General features: G+C 40.6%; 1 protein-coding gene across 4 annotated transcripts in view; it reads left to right on the forward strand.

Annotated features, from left to right (window-relative positions):
* Positions 1-20,408, forward strand: part of lg7h8orf34 (linkage group 7 C8orf34 homolog) — a 44,276-nt gene that overhangs the window by 1,933 nt on the left and 21,935 nt on the right. For 2 of the 4 annotated variants that reach the window (XR_009120491.2, XM_058059686.2), the window contains exons 2-9: positions 3,965-4,109; positions 4,209-4,340; positions 6,639-6,749; positions 6,920-6,948; positions 7,023-7,186; positions 9,816-9,988; positions 16,867-17,002; positions 20,335-20,399. Coding sequence is in view for 3 of the 4 variants with exons in the window: in XM_058059686.2 (XP_057915669.2) it covers positions 3,965-4,109; positions 4,209-4,340; positions 6,639-6,749; positions 6,920-6,948; positions 7,023-7,186; positions 9,816-9,988; positions 16,867-17,002; positions 20,335-20,399 (955 nt within the window). In the remaining variant the exon portion in view is untranslated. Of the gene's footprint in view, positions 1-259; positions 345-1,225; positions 1,367-3,964; positions 4,110-4,208; positions 4,341-6,638; positions 6,750-6,919; positions 6,949-7,022; positions 7,187-9,815; positions 9,989-16,866; positions 17,003-20,334; positions 20,400-20,408 lie in introns of those variants that run through there. The other 2 variants (XM_078792339.1, XM_078792341.1) reach the window with 2 other exon arrangements.

Consider the following 20,408-nt stretch of genomic DNA (forward strand, 5'->3'; position numbering starts at 1 on the left):
AGAATGATTTCTTTTCAGGCCTGATTAGCATTTTCTTCAAAATATCTGCTGGATATTGTTATTTTATTTTAAGTATCATTCAAGAACGTACACGGACAATTTTTGCAAAGCTATAAAGTAATGGCGGATATGTTTGTGGTTTTGTTATTGTAGTTGTCCTCAGCAAGAGGTCAAGATATATATGCCATACATATGAAATATAAACAAAAACATTTTCTGTAATCTCCGTTCGATATATTGAATTATAATCAGGCAATAGCATGGTCAACTAACAGCTATGTCCGCCGAGGACCCTTTTTCGCCTTGAAGGCTGTACCGAATCCGATAATATCATACACACAGCGGTGGGTTTTACACTTTTTAATATTCGTAGATAAACATTGTTAATATCTATATCATTAAATGGTTATGATACGTTATTTAAACTAGAGTGTATCCAATTAAAATGTTTTATTAAGGTTCTTAGCAACTGAGCTAGCCGTGCCACAGTTGCCAGGTGCCAGTGCTAATTAGCAACTAGCTAGCATGCATACATGTTTTGGAGGGAAATTCGTCAAGTACGTTATACTGTAATAAACGAAGTAAATGAAATGTAATTTGTGAACGTAGTAAAGCTTCAGGGTGTTATAACATGATACTTTAACAAGAGGGCTTGGTGATACTGCGTGTTTTGGTATAATTCGAAACCAACGTAATACATAATTATACCTATATTGACACTTTAAACTTTACTATTTCCCAGCATTGCTTTCGATTAATTGCTACTTTTCAGCCATACTTAGTCCCACAAATTGTGATGAGACATACTTTTTTAAGGTGTTGCTCTCACAGTAGTGTTAAGGAGTCATTACAAACAGTCCAGGCAGCTGAGCACACAGCCCAGATGCATCATGGGAGAATTTAGAGCAAGGCTGGAGCTAGGGAAGAGAGCTAGGTCTAATCTGAGGAAGGCTACCAGTGCGACAGGAGGAGATGATTTGTAGGGAAACAGCCAGAGAGGACGGCGGCTGCATGCTAATACTTTTACAAATGACCTCAACACAAGCATTGACCTATATTCTTTAACTATGCAGATGTGTTTGTTTACATTTATTATGACTTATGCTTTCTTATGAAGTGATAATCACTTCCAGGGTAAAGATGTAACAATTATTATTAGTTTTAGATGAATTAATAATGAATATTTGACATTTAAAAGAACATTGTTTCTGTTTCTGCACTCTAGTCATCACATTTTCTTGAAAACATCTTCACAAGGGGACCGCTCAGATTAAAAATGGCCGCCGTGACAAGCATCTATCACCCAGTACCGATGAAACGAATCGTTGCCGCCCCTTAATTGCCCCGCTGCAATGACAAACAGCAGGTAAATAGTCTGTATAGTAATGGCGGGGGGGGGGGCTGCGAGTAGATAGTTGTTTTGGAAGCTGCATTCATTCTCCCACACAAGGGCGAGTCATGATGAGAGCATGTCTGCGTTTTATTGCTCTAGACTTTGTGCAGTCGTGACAAGAATAGAAATCAATCATACATGCAGACATTTCTTTTACAGGGTGGGGGGGGGGTGATGCAGGAAAGACAAGTGAACCGCTATGCTAGAAATGCTAAAGGTAGAGTCATTCAAGTGCCAATTTTAATCCATCCTAACTGCATGAAAGTTGACTATGCGGACCGCTACATCACCAGTCGGCGATATGAACCACTACACTACCAATTCCGACGTATTTTTCTGTAATAATTGGGCGAAATTCCGAGTTCACAGCATTCCAGGTTGTTTAGCTCCACTTCTGTGAGGTGATGTAACGGATTCACACCCTTGTCTAGTTTTTTTTTTTTCCCACCTCATTGCCGGCTTACGAGGCGGCCATGTGGTGGGTCACGATGTCATTGAGAGTCTCCGTCCCCGTGGGGGAGGCTTCCAATGTCACTTGGCTGGCAGACAGATATTCAATTACGGCCTCCATGGCCAAAAAGTGTCCGTTGTAGCCTCAGGGTGGTAAAGCACACATCTGGAAACTGATGGCTGCTCCGTAAGTGAAGATACATTCTAGTATTGATCCTCTTCATGTTAGTCAAAGCATGTCATCGTCACAGGAAGTGACATGCGTATTGTATTCTATTGGTCTCACAGTAGATGGTGAAGGACGTGAAGGGGTGCACTCGCTCACTTGGGCACACAATCAGTGTATTCTGGCACGCGGCTTCCTTTTTTTTCTTATTTTTTTTTACAGTACAGACGTGGGCAGCATGCAGATGAGGAGGTCTTTGCTGTTTTTAACCACTCCTCCTCGCATCACTGTGTAAGGGGGGCATTCCTTCCATCTTGGAGGCAGCCGCTTGAAATAGGGGCTAGAATCAATTTTATTTCCATTGCTTTTCGGTGTTAAAGTGGTTAACATGCAGGCCTCACAGCTAGGAGACCCAAGTTCAATTCTGTGTGGAGTTTGCATGGGTTTTCTCCGGGTACTCGCACATTCCAAAAACATGCTAGGTTAATTAGCGACTCCAAATTGTCCATAGGTATGAATGTGAGTGTGAATGGTTGTTTGTCTATATGTGCCCTGTGATTGGCTGGCCACCAGTCCTGGGTGTATACCCCGCCTCTCGCCCGAAGACAGCTGGGATAGACTCCAGCACCCGCCGTGACCCTCGTGAGGAAAAGCGGTAGAAAATGAATGAATGAATGTTCTCCTCTCATTCAGTGTGGAAGTGGTAGTTTGTGGCTGTTTTTATCCTTCTCCACTCCGTTTAAAATACTTTAATGTTCCGAAAAAGTAACTGGAGAGGCTAACTCATTAGCTCAGTAGCTTGCTATACTAGTGTCCGCCCCCTGTTGTGATTATTGGGGTGTTAGTTCATGTCAACAGGGTTCGAATAATGTTAAAAGTTGGATAAATATGTGAAATAATCATAAAAATATCAATCATATCTCCAATCATATCTCCCTATATGTGCCCTGTGATTGGCTGGCGACCAGTCTAGGGTGTACCCCGCCTTTTGCCTGAAGACAGCTGGGATAGGCTCCAGCACCCTCACCCCGACCCTCGTGAGGATAAGCGGTAGAAAATGAATGAATGAATTGAACTACAAATATAAGGCATTGGGAAAACCCATTTAAGGACGCTGTCATGATACTACAATGATGACTACTGGTCATCAGGTGTCAGTAATGACACACAAGCACCAGACTCAATTGCCAGAACAAGCACCTCACAATAATCCCTACTGTTACAGCTTATTTACTCTTAATTTAATGGGTAATAAGAATGTAAATGTGACTATAGGGGTGTTATTTCATGTGTAGAAGGCTCTAATAATGTACAATTATAGACACTTGTAAACCAGTCCAGGGTGTACCCCGCCTCTCGCCTGAAGACAGCTGGAATAGGCTCCAGCACCCCCCGCGAACCTCGTGAGGATAAGTGATAGAAAATTAATGAATGCTTTTCCTTGTCAGACATCTGACTTTTCTGATTTCCTAGACTTCCTGAAGGCATCACATGCTTACAAACATGATTAGTTTTATTGAATAATTAAGTTCATGTGGTAGATTTGATTCCAAATTAAAATTAATTTGCATCATTTTGCTTTCAGTGTCCCAATGCTCTGCTAACTTGATTCATACCTTATTCATTGCACTCTATATGTTTTATTTATACAGTAGCTATTTTATCTGCAGTCATCGCAGGTACTACCATGGGTTCACTTTTTGCAGTATACTGTATTTGGTCCATGCTGACATATTTTGTGACCTTACCGCAATTTCTTACCGCAGCCAGAGAAATTCAGCTTGGCTTTACACCACAGTGTCTGACACCCTGAATTCATCTTCAAGGCAGCCGCTCCGGAGTTATTACAGCCATAATGAAAAAGCTGTTACTTTTAAGCCATATATACTGACTCAAAAGCAGCGTTTTCGGTATTGTTTCTTAGCTTTTAACGCTGACTCTCTGTTTTATCGTAGGAGTTGATGACCAGACTGATAAGCGAGACTCCCGACCATCCGATTCCTTTCCTCATTGATCACCTGCAGACCAAACAGGACAGTCCAGGAAAGATGCACAGAGCTCTGTCGGGTTCTGCGGCGCTTTGGGCTCAGAGCTCCCCGGGTTGGTGTGCAACACATGACATGTATACGTTATCATTGCAATGTTTGGATTGTGTAACTTAGTTTTTTTTTTGTTTTGTTTTTTTTGCGTCTTCAAAAGAAAGCAAAAACACAGGAAGGGAGCCGCGCCATTGCGAGAAACCGTGGAAGATTCACTCTAAGAAACCCAAGAAGTCCAAAAGCGACTTGGCCGTGTCGAGTCTGTCGCCGCCATCACCAGAATCCAAGTCCTGTAAGTTCAAATCTCATTTTAGACTAATATACTCCTTGAAAAATAGCTGCAGTACTAATTATATGGCTTGTATCGCTGTCACATGCACTGCTGGGCTTAATCCCCTGTTTTAATTTTATGTGATTATCTGGAATTGAAATTAGTCACAGAGTACTTTATTGTCAAGTGCAGCCTTGCGCCCTGTCGTTCTTTTATGATGTGTTTTTTGTTTCCTATTTTAATATTTCATTGACATAGTTTTGTATCACTCTTATATACATTCACCGGCTAATATTGGATTCTATTTTATGTAGCGCTTTGAACTCATTGAACTCATTTATTCGCTGCTCAGTCACACACTGGTGTTGGTGATGATTTACATTTGTAGCCACAACTGTTCCGGGGTATTCTTAACAGAAGCGTGGTTGCCATTTCGTTCCTTGCGGCCTCTCCGACCACCACTGAGCAATCATTCGTATTTATACACAAGTGTGGGCAGCACTGTAGCTGAAGTGATTGAACCACCGACCTTCCAGTTAATGAGCAACCGGCTCTGCTGCCTAAACACGTACAGTAGAACAGATGAAAAAGAGAATATTTTATGATGTTTAATGATATTATGTTCCCTACATTAAGTTATCCATTACCGTGGGGAAGACCCAGGACAGGCTGGAGAGACTATGTCTCTCAACTGGCCTGAGAATGCCTTGAGATTCGCTTAGAGGACCTGGATGAAGTATCCAAGGACAGGGAGGTCCATCTATTAATTTATTGATTAATGTATTGATGGATTTAAATGTAATTAATTAATTAATTAATTCATTCATTCATTCATTCATTCATTTTCTACCGCTTTTCCTCACGAGGGTCGCGGGGGGTGCTGGAGCCTATCCCAGCTGTCTTTGGGCGAGAGGCGGGGCACACCCTGGACTGGTCGCCAGCCAGCCAATCACAGGGCACATATAGACAAACAACCATTCACACTCACATTCATACCTATGGACAATTTGGAGTCGACAATTAACCTAGCATGTTTTTGGAATGTGGAAGGAAACCCGGGAGTACCCGGAGAAAACCCACGCATGCACGGGGAGAACATGCAAACTCCACACAGAGATGGCCGAGGGTGGGATAGAACTCGGGTCTCCTAGCTGTGAGGTCTGCGCGCTAACCACTCGACCGCCGTGCAGCCTATGTACATACTTTCAACAAAAATATAAACGATATCCAGCAACTTTGCACAGCCATTGAAGAGGCGCGGACCAACATTCCACAGGCCACAATTGACATCTGAGAAACCCCCTAATAAAGTTTTTTTTGTAATAAAAAGTCAATATATTATAAAATTATTTTATAAATAACATAAATCCCAATGCTAAACACATTAAGGTGAACATTTGCTGTAAAAATGCGGTGTTACTGCAGATCATCTGACACTGCGGGTGCGTCTTGATGCTGCGACGATGCAGCAGTGAGTGAAAACGCTGGAGACCATGAGGTTGGGTCAAATGTGGAGCAAGTAGCACGCATTTTAATAATTTAACATGAAGTCTATTTCAGACCGAGGTCAGTGCATCGCTCGGTATCACAGACAGGAAACAAGTGTTGCGAGGAGGGAAGCGGATTAAAAAAAAAAAAAGAGTATAAGAATCAGAGCAATGGATGTGGAGACACATGGAGGTGCATTTTAGCGGCATGTACGAGCTGCGCTTGAAGTCAAACGGCATTAAAAATACATACGATAGGTGTTTTGGTGCGCGGCGCTCATGAAAAATGGAAAAGTGAAGCAATCACCGGTTTTCTGCGTCACTACATCGCCGACAGAACACATGTGTGGTTATGAAAAATGCCTTTTCTTTATCACTTCTTCTTTGGCTTTTTGCGCTACTAACTTTTTTTAGTTTTTTGGAGTCATGTGGCTACAAACTGGAACCAAACATAACCTAGAAAAAGCTGGCCTTCATCACTGGCCGGGACTTAAAAAGACAAGCAGGCTGTTGTGTTGGCATCGGTGCTTGTGTTCGTTTCAATTGAAATGTGACATATGAAGAAAGTGCATCTAATCCTTTTTTTCCTATAGAAGAAGAAGACTGCTGGTTCTTTTAATAGATCCAGCAGCTTATATAATGGAGATCGTTTAGAGGCTGAGTAACACTGCTAGAGGACACGGGCAGGATGTCAGTACATCACCATATATGGGTCACTTCCTTGCTCCTCTTTGGCGTGCCAATCAAAGACGACGCCAGACATTGTTTACCTCGCTTGTGTCTGGTATCCAGTTTTTAAAGATGCACATTTAACCTCTGTTTTTTCCCTCAGTGCCTCAGTGTCCGTCCTGGGACTGGAGGGACAGCCGCGACTTTGACGAGCTCAACCACATTTTGCTGGAGAGCAAGAAACTGGGCCGCGCCCTGGAGAGCCTTTCTCGCAGTGAGCGTCTTTTAATTCAGCTTGACGCGTGCCAGCGAAGCAGCATCAGCAGCAGGAAATGTCACAGTAAAGCAGATTCCATGGAGGATTTAGCCGCTAATCTCTACAACATTGTTGGATTTTTCTATCTGATGCTTCCCCTTTTAAAGTATTGTCTAACGTTCTTGTAGGTATCGCCGTCTCGGATGACCTGGACCAGGTACCTACCGAAGCAACGCAACACGGCATCATGTCTTAACATCTGCATTTAACCTCCGTCTAACACTATTTTAGAACCTGGGAGGCTTCAACTCCGTGCTGCGCCCCCGAGTGGTAGGGGAGTGGATCGGCCGCGCAGATGAGGACTCGGACCCGTTGGCCGCCGAGATGCTGCACCCGCCCGTCCCTCGCAGCAAAAACGACATCTGTTGGAGCGGAGACGGCCTTCCCATTAACAGGTTGGCAGTAAACGCTGCATCCACTTGTAAGACACTTTCTCACTGTCCAATGTGGAGTAGACCAGCACAATGTATACCACAAGACACAAAAGCAACAATTCTACTGAAGTATAGTTGCTCTACCATTGCCAAATATACTAAAGCGCCACTTTTAACCATCTGACATAATCGATAACAATATTGAATAATAATAAATAGCAAAATTCAATTGAATTGAATTGGAATTTGGCGGCACAGCAGTCGAGTGGTTAGCACGCAGACCTCACAGCTAGGAGACCAGGTTTCAATTCCACCCTCGGCCATCTCCGTGTGGAGTTTGCATGTTCTCCCTGTGCATGCGTGGGTTTCCTCCCACATTCCAAAAACATGCTAGGTTAATTAGCGACTCCAAATTGTCCATAGGTATGAATGTGAGTGTGAATGGTTGTTTGTCTATATGTGCCCTGTGATTGGCTGGCGACCAGTCCAGGGTGTACCCCGCCCAAAGACAGCTGGGATAGGCTCCAGCACCCCTTGTGAGGAAAAGGGGTAGAAAATGAATGAATGAATGAATGTTCTCCTCTCATTCAGTGTGGAAGTGGTAGTTTGTGGCTGTTTTTATCCTTCTCCACTCGGCTTAAAGTACTTTAATGTTTCAAAAAAGTAACTGTAGAGGCTAACTCATTAGCTCAGTAGCTTGCTATGCTAGTGTCCGCCCTCTGTTGTGTCCCTGCTGTGATTATTGGGGTGTTAGTTCATGTCAACAGGGCTCTAATAATGTTAAAAGTTTGATAAATATGTGAAATAATCGTCAAAATATCAATCATATCCCCAACAAACTGATGCAGCTCAGTGGTTCTCAATTACGCACAAATGCAACAAAATGGAGAGCACTGTCTGACAGTTCCCCTCACCCCTCCAGGGGGGGCCCGCCCCACTTTTTTGCGACAGACTGTATTAGATCAACCAAAACATCTGATGATATTTAAATGTATGACTCAGAAGTGTCATCAAAAGTTCCTAAAACTATTGTCAGCTCTTTAAAGTAGACTTTCAAGTGTGACCCCGACTGCCCCCCCGAGGCTCTGAATGACTCGGATAATCACATTTTCAAAGGCTCCATCCAACATGCTCACCACGCCGCCTCGTCCAGCTAATTCTAAATTACAACCAGTATCATTTCATTTTCTGCGTCGCTCCGGGCTGAAAGAAAGAACCGTGACGGCTTGTTATCTAAACATTTCCAAGTTAACCGTGTCATTCCTCGACCTCTCTCAAGGCTTTTTGCTGCTAAATATTTGCCTCCTAAACGACCTATATATGTGTGTGTGTGTTAGAGAGCGAGCATTTGTACAAGAGCACCTGATGTGACTAATTAGAGGAAGATATGGCTATGAAACCATAAATCATGTGGAAGCCTGAGCTGACATACACACACTGCTAATCTCATTAGCTTCCTGTGTAATGGGAGAGAGGGTGATGCAGAGAAATCACTTTGCTTAGCAGCCCGACAGAGGCGATACCACATTCAAGAACTGTATCAGGAATTGCACCTTCATATTGATAATAATGATTCATTTTGTACGTTTATTATCGGGGCGGTAGTTTGGTGTTTCTAATATTCTCTCCGAAGAATCATTAGCTGAGATAAAGTTAATATCCTTCCGCTTATAATCCTCATCCTCAGCTGGAGGGATCTGGAAATTGATTTCTCTAATAAAGAGCGAACGCACAAGTCAGCCTCTTTGATTGTGTATGTACGGTATGTCTATTTTTATATTAGATTAAAAAAATATGGAGATAATTCACCTGGAATAAAGATACAATCATTTGATTTATTCTCCCTGCTAAATTGCATTTAATTAAAAACAGTCCAAGACTGATATAATGCGTCACTTTAATGAATGGAGCGGTACGGTGGTTGAGTGGCTAGCGCGCAGACCTCACAGGTAACACAAGTTTTACTTGATATTCTAATTTTTTTTTTAATATTAATTTTTTTTCTTATGAGTCACTCACTGAAGTGAATCGGGTACTTGAATCAGGCCTCACAGTTCGGAGACCCGAGTTCGATTCCACTCTCGGCCATCTCTGTGTGGAGTTTGCATGTTCTCCCCGTGCATGCGTGGGTTTTCTTCGGGTACTCCGGTTTTCTCCCACATTCCAAAAACATGCTAGGTTAATTGTCCAAATTGTCCATAGGTATGAATGTGAGTGTGAATGGTTGTTTGTCTATAATGTGCCCTGTGATTGGCTGGCGACCAGTCCAGGGTGTACCCCGCGTCTCGCCTGAAGACGACTGGGATAGGCTCCCTCCCACATTCAAAAAACATGCTAGGTTGCTAACATGCTCATTGGCGACTCCATATTGTCCATAGGTATGAATGTGAGTGTGAATGGTTGTTTGTCTATATGTGCCCTGTGATTGGCTGGCGACCAGTCCAGGGTGTACCCCACCTCTCACCCGAAGACAGTTGGGATAGGCTCCAGCACCCTCCGCGACCCTCGTGAGGAGAATCGGTAGAAAATCAATGAATGTAATGAATGTTTGTAACAATGTGAGTAGTCATGGTACATAGCTTTGTGGTGCTCCCCTGCCTTATAGCATGTATGAAAGTAGCTTTTTTTTTGTCTTTCGATCTCCCCGCAGCCTAAAGATGAAGGGCAAGAGCAAAGGGCTAAAAGAGCAGCAGCAGCATCACAAGAAGCTCCTGGCCGCCATGTTGTCTCAGGACTCCTTTGATTCGCTGCACATGCACAGTCCCACGCCTTCTATCACCGAGGAGGAGATGGAGTACGAGGACGAGGCGATGGAGCTTTTGGGTGATTTCACTTTCATGCAGCACCTTCTCTCATTTTGATGTCGATTGGCGGTTGCGTTCTCCATATTTGTACTCAGCGCTTCTGTAGTGAAAATTGTCTCCACTCTCCATTTACCAACCTTCGGGAGTCCCTTTTTCCCGATTGACCGCCACTCTCAGGACCGTCAACTTGATTAAAGTGTATCCGGTACGCTGCGTGTGGCAGGAAAGCCACTGGAGGATTTGCAGGCCTCATTTAGAAAGAAGGTCCGCAACCGAATGTGTGCCACCGATGACTGATGGCCCCCCGACAGGGGAGGGCGATACTTGTGATACTCTATTGATCCCTGAAGGAGAGATTGATGCTCTCTTCGCTCCTATGCTTTTGAATGCAGCAGGAGCGTGCATGGTCAGTGGTTCTGCACCCTAGCGATGTATGGATTGATTGAGGGTAGCATGTGTGCTGGCATTGGAGCTTTTTTTTATTCCTATGCCAGTATTTAAACATGTCACTACTGCATGTAATTGGTACATGTACTCTTTTGCAGAATCTTGCTGGACAAGCACTGATTTCAAAGCATTTGCATAGGCTGCCCTCTAGTGACGTCAAAGTGGCATTGCAGTTGCATAGAGTGTCCATTATATTATACACTCTCTGTGTAATATAATACATCTATTTTTATTTATTGTATGTCAATACAATGAAATAATAATAAGACAGCTTTTGAAATAATATAGAGTAAACAAATAGTTATTTTATTTATGTATATAAAATAAAATTAAAAAAAATCAAAATATAATATTAATAAATACTAAATAAAATATTTTCTTGAAGGGATCTTATTTAAATGAATTAAAAAAAAATATATATATATACGTATTTTTTAAGTAACTAATAATCAAATTTCGCACTTATCTATTATTATAATTATAATTATTAGAATTAATAAGAAATAATTAAATAATATATAATTATAATAATAGTTTTTGATAATTGTAGAATTAATAAATAAATATTGTAATAAAAATAAAATAATATTGTAATTAAATATATTGTAATAAATATTTTAACATATTAAAATAATTGCATTAAAAGAGTCAGGAATCATAATATTTGTTTTTAAATTAATTTAAAAGTTGCTATCACCAGTTAACAGAAACACACATCAAAGCTCAACGTTGGTTACCGTGGAAACTGTAATCAAACAACAAGAGTTCATATCATTGCGGTGCAAAGAGAGACGACTGGTGTGGTGTTGGTAGTTTCTCTAGCGTTAAATCTTTCACTCAAGTTTTAAAAGCCCTCTGATGGATTTCATTGTCGGGTTGACGGTGAACGGAATGTCCCTAGTAAAAAAAAAAAAAAAATCTTAACTGCGCCCAATTTGACACCCGTAAAAGTTTCTGCGGTGCAGATGGATCTGTTAATCGAGGGGCAAATTGCTGTGGTCTTACTGGAAGCAATTACCTGTAGGCCCCAGAAAGGCTGCTGGGGCTGAACATGCTGGCCAGCCTGAGCTTCTCACTGCTTGGAAGATGCCAGATAGGCGCTTCTTACTGATAGTGGTCAATGGAAACATTGTGGTAAGATGCATGCTAGTCTCTAATAGTAGGCTCTGCACAACAGTGTTTAATGTACGCATGATAATAAAACTGGAGATTTAGACCTGGGTTGTCCAAAGTACGGTCCGGGAGCCTTTTACGGCTGGTGCCTGTTTTTTTTATTGTAAAAATAGGATAAAACAAGAAAACAAAAAACAGTAAAATAGAAAAAGAGCAGTAATTTTGTACAAATAAAATAAGATTAAATATTAACAGTGAAGTTATAATATTAAGAGAAAAAAATAGTAGAAAGTAGTAAGAAAAAAGTTACAATATGAGAAACAAACAAGAAATTAGGTTTGGAAAAAATGTATAATAAAGTGAAAATGTAAAGTCATAATATTATGAGAAAAAATACAAGAAGAAAAAAGAGAAAAATTTACAATACGCTGAGAAAAGGCTGAGATTTTTTTTAATATTCAAAAACTTATTTGCATATCTAGTACATGTGTATAATAATAATAATAATAATAATAATAATAATTGTTAAAAAAATGTAAAAGTGGCCCCTTTCCTTAGATTTTTCTCGATGCAGCCCTTTTTCCTCAGTTTATAACATTCTTAGAGTCCTGTAGACATGAAATAACACACCTATAGTCACCTTTACCCTCCTATTATTTATTGTTTTTAACACATTGTGCAACTCTTATGCTGCGGGGACTCGGGACAGTCACCGTTTCAGGCTAACTCAAATATATTATAAAGATGTAAAAAACCTACCACTTCCACACAAAATAGGAGGAGAACTTTTTTTCCGCCATTCTGTCATGTCAGACATGCCATAGCTGACCTCATGCGGTGTTAAGGTAAGGTAATGTAAGATAATGTTTGAATGTTTTGTGTCATTACTGCCGCCCAGTGGCTCGAATACTACATACCACGTGTATTTCAATACTGATTTGTACTAATGGTGGACTACAGACTACCGCAAAACGTGATATTGCCAGGGAGCGATAATTTAAGCGTGGTATTCCAAGGGGCGACTGTATTTTTATTGTTAATAATAGTAGTACTACTACTAATATTATCAAATGTTGCATCATTTTAATATACATTTAATACCATCCTTTTTAAAGTTACTTATTTTAGCATACTCACGGGACCCTTGTGAATAATATTTTTATTTGTAATGCATTTTATGCCAACTAATAATTTAAATGGGCTGCATGGCGGACGTGTGGTTTGCATGCAGACCTCAAAGCTAGGAGACCCAGGTTCAATTCCACCCTCGGCCATCTCTGTGTGGAGTTTGCATGTTCTTCCCGTGGGACTCCGGTTTCCTCCCACATTCCAAAAACATGCTAGGTTAATTAGCGACTCCAAATTGTCCATAGGTATAAATGTGAGTGTGAATGGTTGTGTGTCTATATGTGCCCTGTGATTGGCTGGCGACCCGCCTCTCGCCCGAAGACAGGATAGGCTCCAGCACCCCCTGCCACCCTCGTGACGATAAGTGTTAGAAAATTAATTAATGAATGAAAATAGTAGTGAAAAAAGTACAAAAAAGGCTTACTGTATGCAGTTACTTCAAGCTCATGCATGTCTCTTTTTGACCAGTAGAGGGCAGCCTCGCTCCTACCACAAAACATCAATGCACTGTAGCCCTGCTCCTTAAAAAAAAAAGTTTTTTTTTTTTCAAATTATGAATTCCCAAAAGGCCAAAAGCGCTTGTGTCACTTGACCCAAGTGCGATGACTAATTCCCTGTGATGTCAAACCCTTTCTGTGTGGTTAGATCCATTTAAAAGGTTTTCACCGACTTCTATCAAACTTTCCATAATCTCTCTCGCTGTGATGTACATCGCCATCTGATTCCCATCACAGCGGCAGACTGGGTGCGGGATTAGAACCGTGTCTTTCGGGGGGCCCCCCCATGTGTGACTGTATGTTAGCGTGCGGTTGGCGGTGGGTTTGCCATTTAAAAGGCCCAGAGACATAATTATGTAATGTACTGTATGTCGGGATATTGTTTTTATTGCAAAGCCAAACAAATGTGTCTCCGCCACGCCGACTCACATCAAAGTACGCGTCTGAGTGAGTGGCGGCGGCTGTGTGCTGCGGGCGTAATGAAACGCAAATGTTGCTTGTATGTGTGAGGGCAACTGAAGTGTAATGTATGTACCACTTGTGAAGGCAGGGGGGGCTTTAATTAGCAGCCTGTGTTAACTTATATGCTCAATGATTTCCTATAAGTGAGACAAAATGGCCTTAATGCTAACTCCCTCCGTGTCTGTCAACGCATCTTCATAGAAGGTGTGCATTAAGTTATTTGCGAAAGCTAATTACGTTTTCTGCACGTCAGGCTCCTGCTGTCTCAACAACATGGAATTACATGGAAACTTCCAGTCAGGGAAGAAGAGAAGGGGGGGCTTTATCTTCCTATCCTGCTCCTTCCTGGCTTTGCTGAGTGATGGCAGCGCAGAATTCCTCCATGCTCGGGCCTTTTGTTGTCGCCGCATGGCTGGAATAGTTTCCATTTCTTTTAACCCCGCCACCCCCTCCCTTGCTTCTCTGTTACATTTATTTGCTCATGGGTCGACACAGGGAACACGCATGGATGCCGTCCCCTTTGTCCGTTGTGTCTAGCCGGATGGTGTCATGGCCGCCACTTATTAATCATCATAAAACGTCTCAAATCGAAATGAATGTAAGCGCTCAGCAGATGCAGCAGCTTAGAGCAACAGCTCTCTGTTGCTAGGCGGAATTCATGGGGCACCGTCGTGTGTGCCCAAAAAACATATGGCATACAACACTCGCTTAATGTCACAGTATAATAACTGCTCTGTATTAAATGTAAAATACAAAGAAAACCAGCACTCCATAAATAACACTAGTTTATTTACATTATTATTATTTTTATTATTATTATTATTTACAGCTGATCTGCATTCAATAAAACCAAGAATGGATAGGCCACAAAAAAAATATCAATGTTCTTCTAGAATGATTCTCATGAATTTTTTATTGTTAATATTTTGACTTTATTCCTGTAATATTTTGACTTTATTCCCAAAATATTACAATCTTTTAGCCAACCTTAATCAGTTTTTTTTTATTCTTCAAATTATGACAAATAACATATTTTTAATATCTCAACTTTATGCTAATTACTAATATTTTTCTTCATAATATTATGAGTTTATTCACATAAAATTGCTACTTTTTTCCCATAATATTGTGATTTGTAACATTTTTTTCTGGAACCTAATATTTCAAAAATAAAAATTTTATTAGTTATTGAATTTGTTTCACATAGTATTACATATTTTTCTTTCATATTTCAACTTCCTGCTACCAAAATGGCGCTATTTATCTTTACAATATGATGATGTTTTTCTCATAAAATTCCATTCCTTAATATTTTGACTTTATTCTTGTAAAATAACTGCTGAATTTTCCATTATTGCTATTGCCGTGTTTTTTTTTGTTTTCTTTTTCTATTTTTAGATTATTCAACAGGCCAATAAATGGCCCCCGCGCTGCACTTTGCACACCCAGTCTTCCACCTCAAGCTCCAAAATATCTCAGAAGAAAAAACGTGCCAACTAAAGTCAATGGTTATTTTCATACAAGTAAGGATACGTTTTAGTTATGTGATCAGACTAGGCTATCATAATAGCGGGTGTGCGTGTAAAAACAAATGTTTTACGACACCCCCTCGGGCGTAAATCACTTCTTGTATAGACAGCAAAATCCTCATGTTGTCTGTCACCGTCTGAAATTGCTTATCTGTAAATAAAAAGAGCAGTCAGCTGGGACGCAGTGTTGTATTTCATATGAGATGTCAGGGTAGGACATGCACCCGATGACCTCTGGAGAATCAGACATCGGCCCGCTCTTCCCTTTCACTCTTTTGTCTCGCTGACAAAAGACTCAAGCTGCCGTACGCTGTTTGTTTTTCTGTATTTCATGTGCCTTTTTTGGGGGGGGGGGCATTTACATGGCGACAATCTGGCACACTGTGTTTGTTCACGGCCAAAGAAAAGGTTCAAAAGAGATGATGAAAATGATGGTGGTGGTGGTGTTGAAAGTTCCCATGAACGGTTAACTACCCAATTTCTTTGGCTCCGCCTCCTCCAGCTTGTCCTGCTGTGAAGGAAGCAGCCAATGTAGCATGGACTACATTCTTAAAGATCAGGGGTTCCCAAACTTAGGGCCCGCTTGAAAATATAAAAAATGTACAAAAAAACAGTACATAGCGTTCTCAGAGCACTTATTAATATTTATAATAATAATAATTATTATTATAATTATGTTAATTAGAATTATGTTAATTATAATTATGTCAATAGCAATAATTATGTTAATAACAAATAAATAATTATGTTAATAATAAATAACAGCAACAATAATCATTATTATGATAATAATTGTTACTAATAATAAATTATAATTATTATTAATAATGAATTACATTATAATTAATAATAATTATTGTTATGTTAATCAGACTTATTATTATAATAATTAATTTTATTATTATAATATTATTATATTATAATAATATTATATATATTATTTATTATTATAATAATAATTAATAAAAAATCATTAATTTTGTTATTATTGTTGTTGTTATTATTATTTATTATTAGAAAATAATCATTTTCATCATTTCAATAATTATTTTTATTGTTATTATCTTGTTGTATTTCATATGAGATGATATAATACTTAATTAATATAATACTTAATTATTATTATTATTAAATTAATAATAATAATAACCATAATTATTAGAATTAATTATTGTTAATTAATATTATTATTAATAATAATAATAATAATAATTATTATTCTGGATTGAAATGAAAGCAGGGGGATAAAGGAAACCCAAACTTTTAATCTGTGATGTACACACAAAACAGAATTAATTCTCATACTTTTCATAACTGCATTCAAGACTGGCATTATGACCAGCAAGCTACGTTCCAATCATAAACTGTATCAGGTTCCTAAAATATTGTGACAGGTCAACAACAAGGTTATTAGTTAGGCCTATAAATATATTTTTTAATAGTGCCATAAATATTTTACAATAAAAATAATGAATAAAAAAATAATATTTGCAAAAATGAATCATAATTTTAATGACCTCTCATTGCCCACCAGGGCCGCAGCCCTCACTGTTATAGATGAATTATTTGCAAGAAGCTAACTATTTATGAATGCAGATCCTTCAAATAATTGAGCCTCTCTCATTGATCAATGGTTGAAACCCATTGTGTTAAAGAGAAGATGACACCCAAACTACAAGCTAACACTTTCTCATGTTTTCCCTCTTTTCCATCTTATCCAGAGGACCTGGATGACCTGAGGATGGAAGGCGTGACCGGCTTGGCACCATCCGGTTGTAAGTTCAGTCAGGGACGCAGCTCTTATCACCCTGAACCTCAGGCCAAAGTGACGCTGAATATCTGCTCCCGATGTGCCAGGTACACAGTGATCACCTTTTTTTTTAAACCCATTTTTGGGGGTTTGGAACCCCTTGCGAGTGCGGGCATGACTTCTTCCAATCGATGCCAGTCCGAGATAAACGCCATGACGCCATGCCGTCATGTGCCCGCACTGCTTGCTTTGTTTGGGGTTCACACTTTGTTTGTTTCCTTCTCGGCTTTCGTGCTGGCTGCTTATCAGTACACACACACACACATGGGTTGTTTTAACAATTCCCACAGGAGGATGAATGCTATCACAGGATTGTTTGTTGGCTGTTTATCCACTGGATGTATGAAGTGCGTAGTTTATATGTTTGCTTTATCGCTGACTGTTGCGGCCAAACAAAGCGTCCACTGTTGTGTTGCTGTATGATGATGTCGTACCTTTCTTGGTAAGATTATGGTTTTTATTTTATCTGGTTTTATTTAATAATCATCCCTAATTATATTCATTCATTTTCTAGCGCTTTTCCTCATGAGGGTCACGGGGGGTGCTAGAGCCTGTCCCAGCTGTCTTCGGGCGAGAGGCGGGGTACACCCTGGACTGGTCGCCAGCCAATCACAGGGCACATATAGACAAACAACCATTCACACTCACATTCATACCTATGGACAATTTGGAGTCGCTAATTAACCTAGCATGTTTTTGGAATGTGGGAGGAAACCGGAGTACCAGGAGAAAACCCACGCATGCACGGGGAGAACATGCAAACTCAGTGGTTGGAATTGAACTCAGGTCTCCTAGCTGTGAGGCCTGCGTGCTAACCACTCACTCGGTCGCCGTGCAGCCGATCACATTTAGACTTTATATTTAATTTGTCATTATTTAATATTATAAATTCAGTTTGTAAATAGTACAGCTTTTTTTTGTTTTTCATAATATTCCGACTTTAAGAAAATAAAATAAAAAACATTTTGTCTTAAATATTTATTATTTATTAAAATGACATTTTTGTCAGAGTATAATGTCATGCTGAAAAAAACATTAAAATGTACCTTAAAGAAGATATAAAGTTATAAGAAAAGTATATAAATATACATATATAGACAAATAGTACATATAGACAAACAACCATTCACACTCACATTCATACCTATGGACAATTTGGAGTTGCTAATTAGCATGTTAGCAACCTAGCATGTCTTTGAAATGTGGGAGGGAGCCTATCCCAGCCGTCTTCGGGCGAGAGGCGGGGTTCACACTGGACTGGTCACCAGCCAATCACAGGGCACATATAGACAAACAACCATTCACACTCACATTCATACCTATGGACAATTTGGAGTCGCTAAGTAACCTAGCATGTTTTTTTGGAATGTGGGAGGAAACCGGAGTACCAGGAGAAAACCCACGCATGCACGGGGAGAACATGCAAACTCCACACAGAGATGACCGAGGGTGGAATCGAACCCTGGTCTCCTAGTTGTGAGGTCTGCGCGCTATAACATGTATTTATTATAAACTGTTTCCCATTTGTACTCATTTGCATCCATCACTTTTGATTCTCCAATTACCGACTCTAAAAAGATTTTTGTGAAGCTATTATAGGAATGTTTTATTGGTCATTAAAAAAAAAAACTGGGAATCAAAGAGAGAGGTTTTTCAAGAAGAAAACATATTTGTAAAAGCTTTCTTCTGTTTTTAACTTCATGCAAGAGTTAGGAGCCAAGATGGCCGCCTGTGGTGTTGACGCTCTGCAGCCACGCCATAAAATGAGTGATTGCTATCCTTTGTCTGTACCTGAAGGCAGCGCAGACCTCAAAATTGGGTGCAGCAAAAGAATTTGGAGCGCCGTGATTTACGTTCATGAGAAAGAAATCCGCTGTTTTTTTATCCCTCGCTGGTTGTCCGAGCTCTAGTTTGCCGTAGAAACACAGCTAGAACTTTATTGTTTGTCTTTTCATTCTCTGTATACTCTCCTGTCAGATTCCGCTTTCATTGCGGGCCAAACATCTCTTTTGGAAGGAAAAAAAAAAAACCCAAAAGGAAAATTCCTCAAGCGTTATCACGATGGGAATCTGTTAGCCATTTGTGGAATGACTTCATATGAAGTTTTATTTATTTTAATATTTATATACATACCCAAACAAACTAGAAATGTCATATTCCTGCAGCTAATAAATGTTTATGGAAGTACTACAGCAAATGCCCCCTAGTGGCTGTGGACAGTATAGGACCCTCCTCATGGGACGTGTTTAATGTATTTCTGAAATAAGCCCCCAGGCTGCACGGTGCTCAAGTGGTTAGCACACAGACCTCACAACTAGGAGACCCGAGTTCAATCCCACGCTCGGCCATCTCTGTGTGGATTTTGCATGTTCTCCCCGTGCATGCGTGGGTTTTTTCCGAGTGCTCCGGTTTCCTCCCACATTCCAAAAACATGCTAACATGGTAGATTAGTGCGCAGGCCTCACAGCTAGGAGACCCGAGTTTGATTCCACCCTTGGCTATCTGTGTGGAGTTTGCATGTTCTCCCCGTGCATGCGTGGATTTTTTTCCGGGTACTCCGGTTTCCTCCCACATTCCAAAAACATGCTAACATGGTAGATTAGTGCGCAGGCCTCACAGCTAGGAGACCCGAGTTCAATTCCACCCTCGGCCATTTCTGTGTGGATTTTGCATGTTCTCCCCGTGCATGCATGGGCTTTTTCCGGGTTTTTCCGGGTACTAAGACAGCTGGGATAGGCTCCAGCACCCCCCGCGACCCTTGTGTGGACGAGCGGCAGAAAATGAATGAATGTTAGTTTTCTGGCTGCACGATGTTCATGTGGTTTGCGCACAGGCCTCACAGCTAGGAGACCTCAGTTCAATTCCACCCTCGGCCATCTCTGTGTGGGTCTTCTCCGAGCACTCCGGTTTCCTCCCACATTCCAAAAACATGCTAGGTTAATTAGCGACTCCAAATTGTCCATAGGTATGAATGTGAGTGTGAATGGTTGTTTGTTTATATGTGCCCTGTGATTGGCTGGCGACCAGTCCAGGGTGTACCCCGCCTCTCGCCCAAAGACAGCTGGGATAGGCTCCAGCACCCCCATGACCCTTGTGAGGATAAGCGGTATAAAATGAATGAATGAATGAATGAAATAAGCCCCACCCAAATAAACAAGCTGCGGATTGGACAAAGCTAGCCATAACTACAAGGTAGCCGTGTATCGTCGTCATGTAAACAGACTGATTGCATCTCAGTCAGACGGGAGGAAAAGATGATAATCTGCCTTGTTGTTGACCCTCATCCATCATGTAGCCTCCTTGATTGTTCACTTCCTGTCATTCCATCTCCAAACAACCAGTTGATGGTTTGAACGATGCGTGTATGATGTCTCTCTAGGTTGCAGGGAGACAGTCTGCCAGACAGCAGGTCCGCATCCGAACAGGCCGTACCTGACATCTCATGTGAGCCTC

This window comes from Doryrhamphus excisus, linkage group LG7 (assembly GCF_037039965.1).
Source record: "Doryrhamphus excisus strain RoL-2023G ecotype Guam linkage group LG7, RoL_Dexc_Guam_v1.1, whole genome shotgun sequence".
NCBI classification, from domain to species: Eukaryota; Metazoa; Chordata; class Actinopteri; order Syngnathiformes; family Syngnathidae; genus Doryrhamphus; species Doryrhamphus excisus.